The 13,459-nt window shown below is 37.2% G+C and overlaps 1 protein-coding gene across 1 annotated transcript in view; it reads left to right on the top strand.

The window, feature by feature from the left end:
• The window catches only part of ABCB5 (ATP binding cassette subfamily B member 5), a 91,808-nt gene that overhangs the window by 63,952 nt on the left and 14,397 nt on the right, over nt 1-13,459 (top strand). The window contains exons 20-22 of the mRNA XM_033088551.1: nt 4,217-4,420; nt 7,396-7,496; nt 8,346-8,486. Of these exons, the coding sequence (XP_032944442.1) occupies nt 4,217-4,420; nt 7,396-7,496; nt 8,346-8,486 (446 nt within the window). The remainder of the gene's footprint in view (nt 1-4,216; nt 4,421-7,395; nt 7,497-8,345; nt 8,487-13,459) is intronic.

Below are 13,459 nucleotides of genomic sequence, written 5' to 3'. Positions count from 1 at the left end.
TTCTCTAGCACCTACGCGACTCCATCATTATAGCACTAAGACAGCCACAGACAGTAGGTAAACCAAAGAGCATGACTGTGTTCCAATAAAACTTTATTTATGGACACTGAAATTTTCATTTGTAGAATTTGATGTGGGTCTTTTTGATATCCTCATTATGTCTTAACATCTTTTGTACATGTTACACAATGATAATAACTTTTATTGTCATTGTCTACTGCGTCTACTTTTGTGTCAGTTCTGGATCAGTTGCAGTTGGTTGATTTTTATGCTCATTATGGGTCCCAATTTGCTGCTTCTTTGCATACCTGGTAATTTTTGACTAGACGCCATACATCATGAATTTACCATTAGTGAGTGTTGGATATTTTTATATTTCTATAAACTTTGTTTTCTTCTGGGATGCAGTTAGGTTACCTGGGATCAGTTTGATCCTTTTGAGAGTCTTGATTTTAAGGTTTATTAGGCAGGAGCCTACTATTAGTTAAGACCTTTCTACATACCCTACCTGATGCTCTGTGAGTCATAAGGTTTTCCAGTCTGGCTTTTTTGTGACCAGGCACTATTTCTAGCCCTCACACATACACTGCTCAGCTGAATACTGAAGAAGGATGCTCTGCAGAAATCCACATTTCTCTTTCTGTGTACCTCTCTCTGGTATTCTGTGCTGCAAATTCCAGCTTCCTTGGACTCTCCAGACCTCAGCTCCATCTATTCAACTTAGAGCATCTGTTGGGCTCTGTCTCAGTTCACCCTTCTTACTCTGCAGCCTGGATGCTCTTTCAAGGAGTAGGCTGGGGCATCATTGGACTCACCTTGTTTGTTTCCCACCTCTGCCTTCGGTTGCCTTAGGTCCAGTATCTTGAAAACAATTGATTCATGTATTTCTTTTTTCTATTTTCATTTGTTTTATTTTATTTTATTTTATTTTTATTTTTTTAAGGAGGGTACAGCTCACAGTGGCCCACATGGGGATCGAACCGGCAACCTTGGTGCTACTAGCACCACGCTCTAACCAACTGAGCTAACCGGCTGCCCCTATTTTTGTTTGTTTCAGATGGGAGGATAAATCCATTCCATTACTCCATGTTAGTCAGAAGCAGAAATCCTACCACGTGGAATTTTATTTCTACAATTTAATACTGCGTTTGCTTCCATTTATTTTCTTAGCTAGCCATTCTTCTTTGTATGCTGTAATTTTCTTATAAAAGTTGTATTCCCTACATTTCTGTAGTGACTTCGATACAGTAGATACTCCATAAATAATTGTTATCTAAAAAATTATTTAATAATGATTTTTCTGCTCTTAATTTCAGAGGAAAAAAGAACTATCTTTGTGCATGTTGCTAAAGATTCTAAGGAAGATTCTTTAAATTGACTCGAGCTCTAAATTCTTTCCAGAGCCACACTATTCTTCTGATTCTTTAAGACCATTTTCCATTTTCCTGTAGTTCTTATAGTATATTTCAAGGCCAAATGTCTGTTATTTTCTGTTTCTTCTTCCTGTAACAGGAAAAATATATTCAGATTTTTCTTACCCTACCCCCATCACCAAAAGGGAGGGTTTGTGGCCGATTCTTGGCTTCACTGACTGAATATTTCAATAAGTTTCTGGTAGCTTGAAGTAAAATACCCTATAGAAATGTATAAAACATTATTTTCAAGCAGCAGATTAGTATACAAGTGGATGACCCAAGCCTGTTGAGTGAGCAAGGATACACAAGTGCAAGTCACTTTGTAGAAAGTTCTTACGTCCCAAGCAAAATGCTCAAATACAAGAACTCTCATAAAAAATTTGGCAAGTTATGCTGCTCACAGCCCACAGCTGGGGTCGCTGCCATCTTCTCTCCCACTAACCCTCACACATTCCTTGGCCAGAGATCCCAGCCAGGCCCCCGAAGTCTGACAGCCCCTCTTTCCCAGAGCTGGTTCCTCCCCAGGAGGGTGACTTCAAGGCTTGCCACCCACCCTGTTCTCCATACTCAGCTGAAATTTGATGAATTCAAATGGGCCTCTATGCCAACTGGTTTCTTTTGTTCTCGATAAATGTTAGGTTAGATTAAAAAAAAAAAGGCAAGGTTCCACTTAAATGTTTTGAGAAATGAGGTTAATATGCGCAGTCCTTAAACTTAATTTTAAGGGACTCTAAGTTCATCTAGTGTGTCTCGGTTAGGTATCTCTACCTGTTTCTCTAACACACTGTGTAATTTTATACATAAAAACATTTATCTCCTCGTCATCCTTAACCTCTCAAGAGACAGAGTGTAAGTCAGTATTAAGTACCAAATGACATCCCTATATCAGCTTCATAGGTCTTAGAGTTGATGTATGATGCCCTAAGACACTTAAAATAATCTGTCTTAGTTTTCAGTATTTAGTGGTTAGTTTGGTGTTTGCTGTTATTTGATTTTCATTTTTTGGAGTTTTCTTTTATAACTTATTGAGAAATTGGGAAATAGTGGATCATTGCCAAATGCAGTCTTGAAACTGAAGCCACAAAAGACTTTTTAGAAATACGGCAGAGCCCTGGGGGCATAGAGGGCTTTTTATTGTTGTTATTTTAATGACAATACTAATTTGTGGGTACTTTAGTGAAAATTGATATAATCTTTTAGAGAAGCAATTTGGCAATATCTATCAAGAATGTAAGAGTATATACCATTTAACATATAGCTCCAGTCTAAGAATTTAACATTAGGAAATAAAATATAAGCACAAAGATTTTGCACAAATATGCTCATTACATCTTTATTTTTAATAGCAAAACATAGGAAGCAATCTAAGTATTTTTTGAAGACTATATAATGGCCCATGAAAAAACTTATAGTATAATATAAAGGGATAAAAGCAAAATAGAAAGCTGCATACACATAATAACCCCAATCTGAATGTGTGTATGTATTTATGTCTGGAAGGATGTAAATTTTAGCATTACCTAAACCTTTTCCAATGGTTATGTTTTCATGATCAGAACAAAATATGTGATTTAAAATGTGAATTGATATCTTCGTTGATTATAGATATGTTCTTAGGTAAATAGGAGTCTCATTTTTTCATCACAGCACTAAAGGAATTTAACATTTTGTTTATTACTTATATCACATGTACCATTGAAAGTTGATTCATGAGACATGTAGTTCTTGTAAAACAGTTATAAACATGTCTATTTATTTAAATGTTTTCCTAATTTATTTCGTTACATTGCACCATGATGTTTCCAACTCCTTTTCTATCTTGATATTGCTTCTTTATATCTTTGCTTAGTGAAAGCAAATTATAAAGTGCAGAAAAAAAAATGCCAGATGTCATATCCAAAGTATACACTTTAATGAATATTCTCAATCATTCAGTTCAATTCTACTATGGCATAGTGGCTAAAGGTGTTGGCCTTCCATCAGTGTAGAGGGAAGAGGCAGGGCTAGGTTTGGGAGCCCACATGTGGTGAGTGGCCATCCATGTGTGGCAGCAGCCTGTGTGGAAAAGCCAAGCCAGAGCAGGGTGAAGAAGGTATCCATGCAGAGGAGAGACAGGGACCATGATAGCAGATTGGTTACATCCGGAGAGATTGATTACATAAATCTGTTAAAGAAAATGAGAGCCAGGTTTCTCACTGTTGAAGAGGGGACAACAAATACTGGAAGAGGAAGCTGGAAATAACCTTGTGGTGTTGGATGGGAATTGGAGGTATTGACATGAACTTAATGCATTTCAATAATTATAAATCGATAAAAAAGTATAGAATTCAATGTGTGCAATCTATATTCTCTCTCTCTCTCTCTCTCTCTCTCTCTCCCCCATTCCCCAGTTCTGCCCACTGACATTCCACTAGTAATGAGCACAACTAGAACCATAGATTGACTTCTAAATAACATCCACTAAAAGGAACCAAGATTCCTTGGACAAATGACAGATTCCAGGGGTAGGGCCTGGAAAATCATTTTGTGTCAGAAAGCAAGGACATATTTAAAGAATGATAGGGACATGTCAAAGGCCAACAGTATCAGACATAAGGTAGACAAATAAAGAATAATGACACTTTAACACAGGACATTTTTAAAACATGGATATTATTTAATGTCCAATTATAAATTCAAAGTTAAAATCCAAGTATAAATCCTCAAAAACAAAGCCTACCTTATTTTGCAAGAAACTATAACAGCAATTTTTGTATATTTTAAATTAACTGACTTTTTCTCCAAAATATGTCTTCTTATAGGCAACAGGTTCAAGGGTTGGTGTCTTAACACAAAATGCAACTAACATGGGACTGTCAGTTATCATTTCCTTTATCTATGGCTGGGAGATGACACTCTTGATCCTGAGTATTGCTCCAGTACTTGCTCTGACGGGAATGGTTGAAACCGCATCAATGACTGGATTTGCCAACAAGGACAATCAAGAACTTAAGCGTGCTGGGAAGGTAAAATAAAGACTGTTGTTATCATCGTAACATTTTAAGAGAAAACAATCAGCTCCCATCTTTACAATGTTAACTTCCTTTCTTTCTGTGTTTCTCCGAAAATAAGACCTAGCTGAACCATCAGCTCTAATGCGTCTTTTGGAGCAAAAATTAACATAAGACCGGGTGTAATGTAATGTAATGTAATATCACATAATATATAATACTGGGTCTTATATTAATTTTTGTTCCAAAAGACGCATTAGAGCTGATGGTCCAGCTAGGTCTTATTTTTGGGGAACATAGTACGAATCTGTAAAGGGGTGTACATGTATTGCAACGCACACGGACCATTCAGGATGGGGGTCGCTGAGCTACAGCAACAGGATGCAAGATTTAGCACATGGGCTCTGGAGGCAAATCGGCTGAATTAGAGTCCACATTCCGTCACAAGCAAATGTGTGATATGAGCAAGTTCTGTCAATATTTCTGGACTTCAATTTTTCCCTCTGTCAAGGGGGAATAATAATGGTATCCACTTACAGATTTTTGTATTACACAAAACACTTAGCTTTATTATATGCAAAACACTTAGAATAGTGCTAGAAAGCAGTAAGCACTCAATAATGTCAGCCATTATTACTGTTACCGTATGCTGGGGGAATTTTCTAACATCGTGATTTCCCATTCTCTGACTGCTCAATGATTAAATTTTCTTGAACAATTCTGGGTATTTTATTTTTTTACATAAAGAGGAAATGTAATCGTTACTGAACACAAAGCAATGCATCTCTTTTTAATTGATACTACCTAAAATAAGATTTAGAGACAAAGACCATTTTTGTACTGATCAAAATGAACAATTTATTTAATTACTTGGAAAATGTTTTGACATATAATCTCAGGATCATTCATATTCATAAAAATAATGATTGTACTGGGGACTTAGGGAAACATTAGTATTGTAGTAGCATAACCTCTAAGAATTGAAAGAGATGTCATTTGATCCAATCACTCACCCGAAGTAGGAATCTCTTGTACAACATTCCTGTCAACCTGTCCAGTGTCCATCCATCTTCTACCTACCGTTTCCCTCCAGTGGCAGGCAGTGCATTACTTTCCCAGGCTGCCAACAGTTTTGGTTTTTTGTCTGTTTGTTTGTTTTTTCCTGTGGTCTTCTATCCTGCTCTTCTTGGCTTTTATCTTGGTAGAAATCCAAAGACTGACAGCCTTTAGGAAGCTGCACCATGTAGACACCGAGCCTTCTCTTGGCCATTTATCCCCGAGTCTTTAAGCTGTTCTCACGATACACTTTCAAAGATCTTTATAACACTGGTGGACACCCTCTGAATATGAAAATGATTTTAATATCACTTACGGCCTTTATCACTCTGACTGTATCACAGCTGATACATAAATAGCGTGACTATTCATGAAGAGGGATGCCAAGTACATGACTCATTGAAATCTGGTTTGGATGATCTTTGGACCTTTCCACCTTTCTTACACTAGATAAGGACCCCGGGAATGTCTGCTTGGGCAGTACAGACTGAACTACTTAGCATATATTTGTGTCAGGGACGGTGAAAAGTTGTTGAGCCCTCTATGTGCCCAAATGATCACAATTTCTAAATTAGTGGTGCCCTAAATAATTATATTTTACTCATCTTAATTTTCATATAATGAGCTTTAGTTGTATATATGCCCTTTGATTTTTCCTTTTTGTACTAGTAGGGTAACCTCAGACTATGCAATCAGTAATTCCAACTAATTAGGCAATCTGTGTCCTTCCCCAGTAGCTTTAAATCAGTCAATTTACCCAACACCAGAACTTAGAATATGGGCCAATAAAACATATTTGGTCCTTCTTTGGTTGCATATGTAAATTTTGACATATCATCACATGTTTTATTTTTTATACTTAAAATGACAATATTAGTAAAAAAAAAAAAAGACTATTTTCTAAGGTTCTTTAATGATAATAGTCATTTTTCCATTGTGAAAAATGATCACAGATGTTTTTATTCATTCCGTTTTTTCCCTCAAGGTTTCAGCATTTCTTATCCATTTTCCTTGCATACCACGGAATGCTAAAAATTGAGTTTTCTTTGAGTTCATTTTGAAATTGATGAGAATTTAGAACAACTCAACATCAAAATTGAGAGCAGAATCCAGGTGTCCTGACCACAGTCCAGAAATCTAGTTCTCTCTTGTAACCCAAGTTCTCCTTCAAATAACACTTGGTGTCCACCTAGGCCTTCTTCTGTCCCACAATCCACTCTGCCAGTCTGGAAACAGAATGTGAAAGCTGGAAGTTTCTCTTCCAAGTTGACATGTGTTCTCATGTCCAAGAAATTATTCTAAGCCAAAAGTTTCCTCCATTTTGGATTTCATGTGATGATCCCTTTTTTTAAAACTATATAAATGGGGAAGCATTAATTATATTTGAATTAAATATATTTTTAAGTTCGTAGACATCAAAATGAGAAACAGCTATAGTTTATCCAGAATTCTATAGCCACACCCTGTGTTTCTTTACTGTAATGTTCCCGAGTCCTTTGGTTGCTATTTACATTTCTGTGCTAGAATAAAATAATTATTTATTTTATTTTCTCTGCTATCTTCTCCTTGAATTATCTCATAATTCATTAGATAGTTCCTTCGCATAATTCACGTGAACATAATGCTCACTGTGTGATCCCTCTGCTTATGGAACCAGTTTAAAAAGAAGTTCAGTGAAGACTTGAAGGGAGCTATATTTAGTTCAATGGACTAAATCTTTTCAAAAGAAATGTTCCTTGAGCCTATTATCCTGAAATGTTATTTTCCTGTCTTATTTTGGGGGAAGAAAAAAGGAAGCTAAGAAAACTCGTTAGGAAAACTTACTGACTTGATGTACTTAATATGTCTCCTGTGTAAATGACTGAAATGCACAACCAGGAGAAGTTTAACCATTACTAATTTTATTTCTATATTGTGTTGTCCTGTTTTATAAGATAGCAACCGAAGCTGTGGAGAATATCCGTACTATAGTGTCATTAACAAGAGAAAAGGCTTTTGAGCAAAGGTATGAGGAGACTCTTCTGACTCAGCACAGGTGATTGCAGATTCATACTGACTCCATTAACTATATTTGTTATTGTAAACGCAGTTCTTGTGGATGACTCCAGTGGTTTCCCTGCCAATTCATTTGCTCTGAAATCATTCCTAATAATGGCATATCATGATTTCTCACATGACTTCACCAAGAGAAAACTAGAAGAGGAATCTAGAGCAAGCACTGTTAGAATGTATGTTTTAGGTCCTCCCACATTTTCATGTAATATTACTAAGTGTACACATTTTTCTTATTTTCCTGAAACAAGATTGAGAAATAACACAGTCAAGAAAGAAAATAAGAATTGCTAAAATAGTTCACATTTTAAAATGACTATATACACAGTAAATGTGATCACCCCTTTTAATTTTAAACTAGTCCTCCTTATCACATTTACTTAGTGATACTCTTTGTATTACTGTATCAGAGAGATAGGTTTGTACTCTTTTACACTCATTCTTGTGGTTTGTACTGACCTTTCATTTCTGCTATTTACTCTCTTAGTTCAAGATTAGGATAGAAAATATTTCTAAATACTTCTAAACCAAATCCCTTTAACTCTTTCATTAGCTGTCCTTTCACAGACCTTGTCCATTTATTTGAAAGTACATAGAAGTAACTTTGTTACACTGGACTATAGAGTGTATAGCTGTAGAGAAAATCATTATATTTTCTGTTTTCTCTATAATAATTCTCAGTAGTTAAATAAACCACTTTCTCTTTAATTCTTAGAAAACTGAACCTCACCTAAATAACACGTCTAGTCTTCTATGCTCATTACTCTACATTTATTAAAATGTTCTTGCTATACTTCATGCCCCATTATTTAGTAAACTGTGTGCATTACAGAAATACCTTGAAGAAAGCACAGATCATTGGAAGCTGTTATGCATTCAGCCATGCCTTTGTATATTTTGCCTATGCAGTGGGGTTTCGATTTGGAATCTATTTAATTCAAGCCGGACGAATGACCCCGGAGGGCATGTTCATGTAAGTTGTACAAATACATAAATTCTGTAAATGGGTCAGGTAATTAAATTAAGCAGAAAGATGTCTAGTGTATAAGCATTATCATTTAAATTATGTATCTGGGAAAGGCATACTGTGGAAATTTTGTTATTTAATATCTGTGAGTTCAATCTAACTGGCAAAATACTGATACTGATATAATACAGGTAATCTAAGTTAAACCCCTCTGTGAATTGCTCTCTGTTTTAGTTTATTAGAATGTGGGAATATAAGGATAAAATATACCTTCTTGTCATCCATTCCTTCTGGAATTTGTGAGGCTTCATGGAACTCCCAAGGCGGAGATGGCTTCATCAAGTATGACTAAATCAGTGAGGTTGAGTTCTTTGCTAAGCAAATATTCCAAAGAAACACATAAGTTTGTGTTTCCCTGCTGAAAAGTCGTATTTGGAGTTGATCGTGGCATCCCAGAGAGGCTGACTCTTCCCCACGCATTTGCTGGAGCTTTTATTTTGGGATTCCATTTACATAGTTACGAATTTGGGGCCTGTGCCTTCCTTTGCAACCTCATCCACTGCTGTCTTTTTTGTGAACTGCCCTACACAGCAGCTCCACATGTGCCATTTCTGTCCCCAGAACTTCCAGCTCAGTGTCTTTGCACTTGTTTTTCCCTCTGCCTGGAATGATGGTTCCCCACGGCCCTGCCGAGCTGCCTCTCCCTCACCATCCAGGCTTCTGCTCCTAGGTCCCCTGCTCCGAAGGAGCTTTGCTGATGGCCCAGAGCAGTCCCCCCTGCCCCCGTCATCACTCTCCATCCTGTTACCAGGCATCACTTTGTACAGAGCACCTACCACTGTATTAAGTTATCCATTCTGTGTCTGTGTTTATTAAGTGCGTAGACTTTAAGCTCAGGGAGGGCAGAGCTTAACTTATTCTGGTCACTAATGTTTCCCTAGAGGCAAAAACAAAAGCTTGGCACTTAGTAGGCCAAGCTTAGTAGGACAAATTAATCAGGCAGTCCGGTCATTCCTGGAAATGTGCTTCTAGAGTCAACTTCTCCACATTACTCCTGTTTTTCAGATTCTTCTATTTTTCTTCCCTTCCACATCCCCGTGTCTAACATCAGGTGCTTTGGTAGAGGACTAGGTAGGTCTAAGTCATAGACACCATTTATATAAAAATAGTATGTCTGTAATTGGGAGTCTACTTCTACATACTGAGATTTGTTTAGCTTAATACTAAGCAAGCAATTTCCTTGGTTAAAAAAATTATACAACCTCAAAATCATGCTGATCACTATCATGCCTGCAAGTGATAGCAGGCAGGATGTTTCTTAAAAAGAGCCTTTAAAGACTGCCAACCATTCTGTTTCATATGATAATCACTATAACAACAAAACTTGATTAAACTCTTACTCGGTAGTAACAATTTGTCACACATTATCTGATTAAACCTCTCAACTACCCTGTGAAATTTTTACAAATGGGAAAAATTAAGACTCGAGGAAGTTACCTAACTTGCCCAAAGTCACTTAATCAGCAAGTGGCAGAGCACCGATTCAAGTTCATGATTCAATTTGCCAGAGGCTTTGCTTACCAGATATTTTTTATTATTAGTGTCATTAAGATTACTATTATTACTAATTCTGACAAGACAAACTTTCGCAGAATCTGTAAAACAATTTATATATATATCTTGCTTAGTTTTCCAAACATTTGAATGAGAAGCAGCTGGGCTGCTGCTTAACATAAAAGGAACAAATAACATGGTTAATGTTATTCAATGACCCTAAAACGTAAGAGAATCCAAAGGTCCCAATACAAAAATTCCTTATCCTACTGACCTACCCCACTTCCTGCATTTATTTTCATTAATTCATTAACAAAGGTCATTTCTGGGGACATAAGCATTTTCGCTACCAGAACATATGGAGGATATCAACATAAGAGCAATGATTAATGAACAGTAACCCATTGGTATTTCCCAGTGTCCTGAGGGAAGGAAGAAACAGGGAGCACCTAAGCTAGGGCCACTGGTATCACTTTTTATTTGAATTTCATTCAACCTGACTACAGACATAGTAAGGATACCCATATTTTTATGGTATGGACAAAGAAGAGAGTCTCTGGGAAATATGGGTATGGGGCATGCAAAATGTGAATAGATAAGATTTGTCTTCAACACCAAAGTCTCTAGCCTTCTTAGAGACCCGGTGTGACCCCCAACCACCATTGAATATGTCACAAGTGACATATTGAGACACACAAAATTATACCTGTCCTAGAAGACTCTGCTTTCTAGAATCTAGGGTGACAGCTTTCTATCTAATCAACTAACTGAATGGAAGAGGCTTACAAAGAAAACCCTTCTACTAGAACCCTTCTTAGGTAAAAAGAAATTTGTGTCATTCTCTAAATCAGCGGCTTCCTAACTCACCAATCAAGGAGCTGGTTAAAGATGCAGATTCCTGGAGGTCACCCCACAAATCTAACCTAGAGATTTTGTATAGGGCCAGGAATCTACATTTTGCCAACCATCCCAGATTATTCTCAGGTACAGAATCCGAGGTTCACACTTTAAGAAATCTGAGCACAGAAACTGAATCCCAGTCTGCTCTTTATAGTTGCTTAAAACCTGAGGGTTTCATTTTGGCCACTACCAGAAACCTCCTATTATTATATAAAAATTGGGGAAGTCATATTTTAGTTTATTGTTAAAAATAAAGATGTTTTATTCACCCTATAAAATGTGAATGTATTTTCATACTTTGTAGCTACAGGGATGGATAAGCTGTCTCTCAGAAATGACAGTGTGCCTTAGAAAAGGAGATGCACAAAGGAAGTTGTAACGGCAGAATCCCTTCATGTGCTCATACTGTTAGTTTATCAGCATAACTATTACTATTATTAGCCTTAGCATTTTCCTCTAAAAAAGGCAACATACATTTCTTATGGTAGGAGCTGTCTCCATCCATCTCTATTATTGTAGAAATTTCTCTGAAATGAACGTTTTTTTAAAAGGTGATGACATTTTTACTCTGCTGCCTTGCAGCCAATGCATAGGCATTTAGCAAGTCTCGTTTAGGGTCTCATACACATATACCGGGGGTGCCAAAAAAATGTATACACATGACTTGTATTCATCTTTTGTTATTGGTCTATATCGAGTATTACAATTTTAATAAAGTTTTTTCCTTTCTTAAAATGTGTATATTTATTGGCAACCTCTGTATATAGTAAGATTCTCCCCCTCTGCCTCTGTTAGCCCTGGCAACACTTTTGATTCACTTCACTATAAATGTGCAGACTTTGAGAACTACAGAATTATTTTCTCCTATTTGAGTTTTAGTGACTTTAAGGTTAGTTTCTAGCTGACTTGTTTTTTGCAATATAGTCTAGAAACCATTAGTGCCCAGCCAAGGTTTCTGTAACTCCCCATACCTCCACTCCAGAATTTTCTTCTCTCTCTGTTTCTTTCTTCTTTGCTACACGTATTACCAGGAAGCTAAGGAGAGCACATGGCTAAGAAAGAATCAAGTCATGACAGCCTTCAGTACAGTAATAGCAACAGCTGCAGCTTTGAAAACTTCCTGAGAAGCAGAGCCTGGCAGCTTTTGTGTTGTGTTCTACTCCTCCAAAATTCCAATTGCAGCTCTTGCCAGGAACTCATATAGGACTTTGAATATTCAGTGTGACTGCTGGCCAAAGAGTGATATAGGCAGGTTTTCAATGAATAGTAATAGTTGGTTGATAGCTTGAAATAATAAGGAGTAAGAAGAAGCAAGCATGACCTCCACCACTATCTTTGCTCTGGTAGGCTGGACAGCCATGGAAGAACTGCACGTGTCACCATTATAATTAAGAAAGCAACCTTACTTAGCCAAAACAAGGAAAACACAAAGTCTTCTTTTAGTGCTCACTGCAGGGGCAGCCACCCAGCTTCCGCCCCACACGTCCCCAGATGTTATCCAGAAGAGAGGAGGACAAGATAAGGAGACTAAATAGAGGGATCAATGACTGAAGGGATCTAACGGAGACAAATCAAGGGAGATTTGATATGTAGGGCCCTCTGGAGATTCTAATATAGGAAACAAGTGGTAACAAACTCCAACATGCAGAGAGTAAAAGAAAGAGAAGGGGTGGGGTGGGGGTGAGGGTGGGAGAGGGAGTTCAGGCCACCTTTCCACTGGAAAGAGCACCGTGTAAGGAAAACCACAGTGAACAAGGAGATTCAAGTTGCAGTCGTGCAGTTTCACCACTATGTGATCCTAGAGAAACTGCTTAATTTATCTGGGCTACTCTCACTTGTTAAGAAGTGATATGAGTTCCTATCGTCCTTATCTCATAAGTGATTGAATGGTATCATGTATATGAAAACATTCAAAGTACCAAATAAATGTAAGTTGTATACATTCCATCTTCATCTGTTGAGGAGGGGATTTAGGATGAGAAGAAAAGGATCTTTGGGTTATTATATGGATGTTTGAAGAAATGAGTATGTATATTGGGATAATTGTAATGGCCACCTCTGTGAGGAAAGATACTGTACGTTCCAGTCAAAACTAAAAGAAACTTACTGAGTGGGGACTTCAAAAGTTGTGATTTGACCTGCTGTGCTAGTAACCTATATTCTATACCTATTGAAGAGCTTATTTCCAATAGAAAGTATGCCATTAACTTTCAGTTCTATGAGGAATAATAATAACTTAAATATTTGTTGAGCACTACACTAAGCACTTTATAATATTAATATATTTAATTCTCACAACAGCCCTATAAGATGTAAATAGTCTCATTATATTCCATTTGCCAATAAGAAAACAAGCACAGAGAACATGCCTAAGGTCATACAGCTAGTAAATAAATGGTGGAGTTTGGATGTGGTCCTAGTGGTCTAGCGTCGGAGCCCAGGCTCTGAACCCCCTCCCCGGTGTACCTCCTCTTAGAGTAAGTCACCAAAGCTGTACAAACTGACTATGGGAGCGGGGTTAAGGG

The sequence above is a fragment of the Rhinolophus ferrumequinum genome, chromosome 20 (assembly GCF_004115265.2).
Source record: "Rhinolophus ferrumequinum isolate MPI-CBG mRhiFer1 chromosome 20, mRhiFer1_v1.p, whole genome shotgun sequence".
NCBI classification, from domain to species: Eukaryota; Metazoa; Chordata; class Mammalia; order Chiroptera; family Rhinolophidae; genus Rhinolophus; species Rhinolophus ferrumequinum.
The sequence above is the reverse complement of the archived record's forward strand: the minus strand, read 5'-3'. Positions and strand labels throughout refer to the sequence as shown.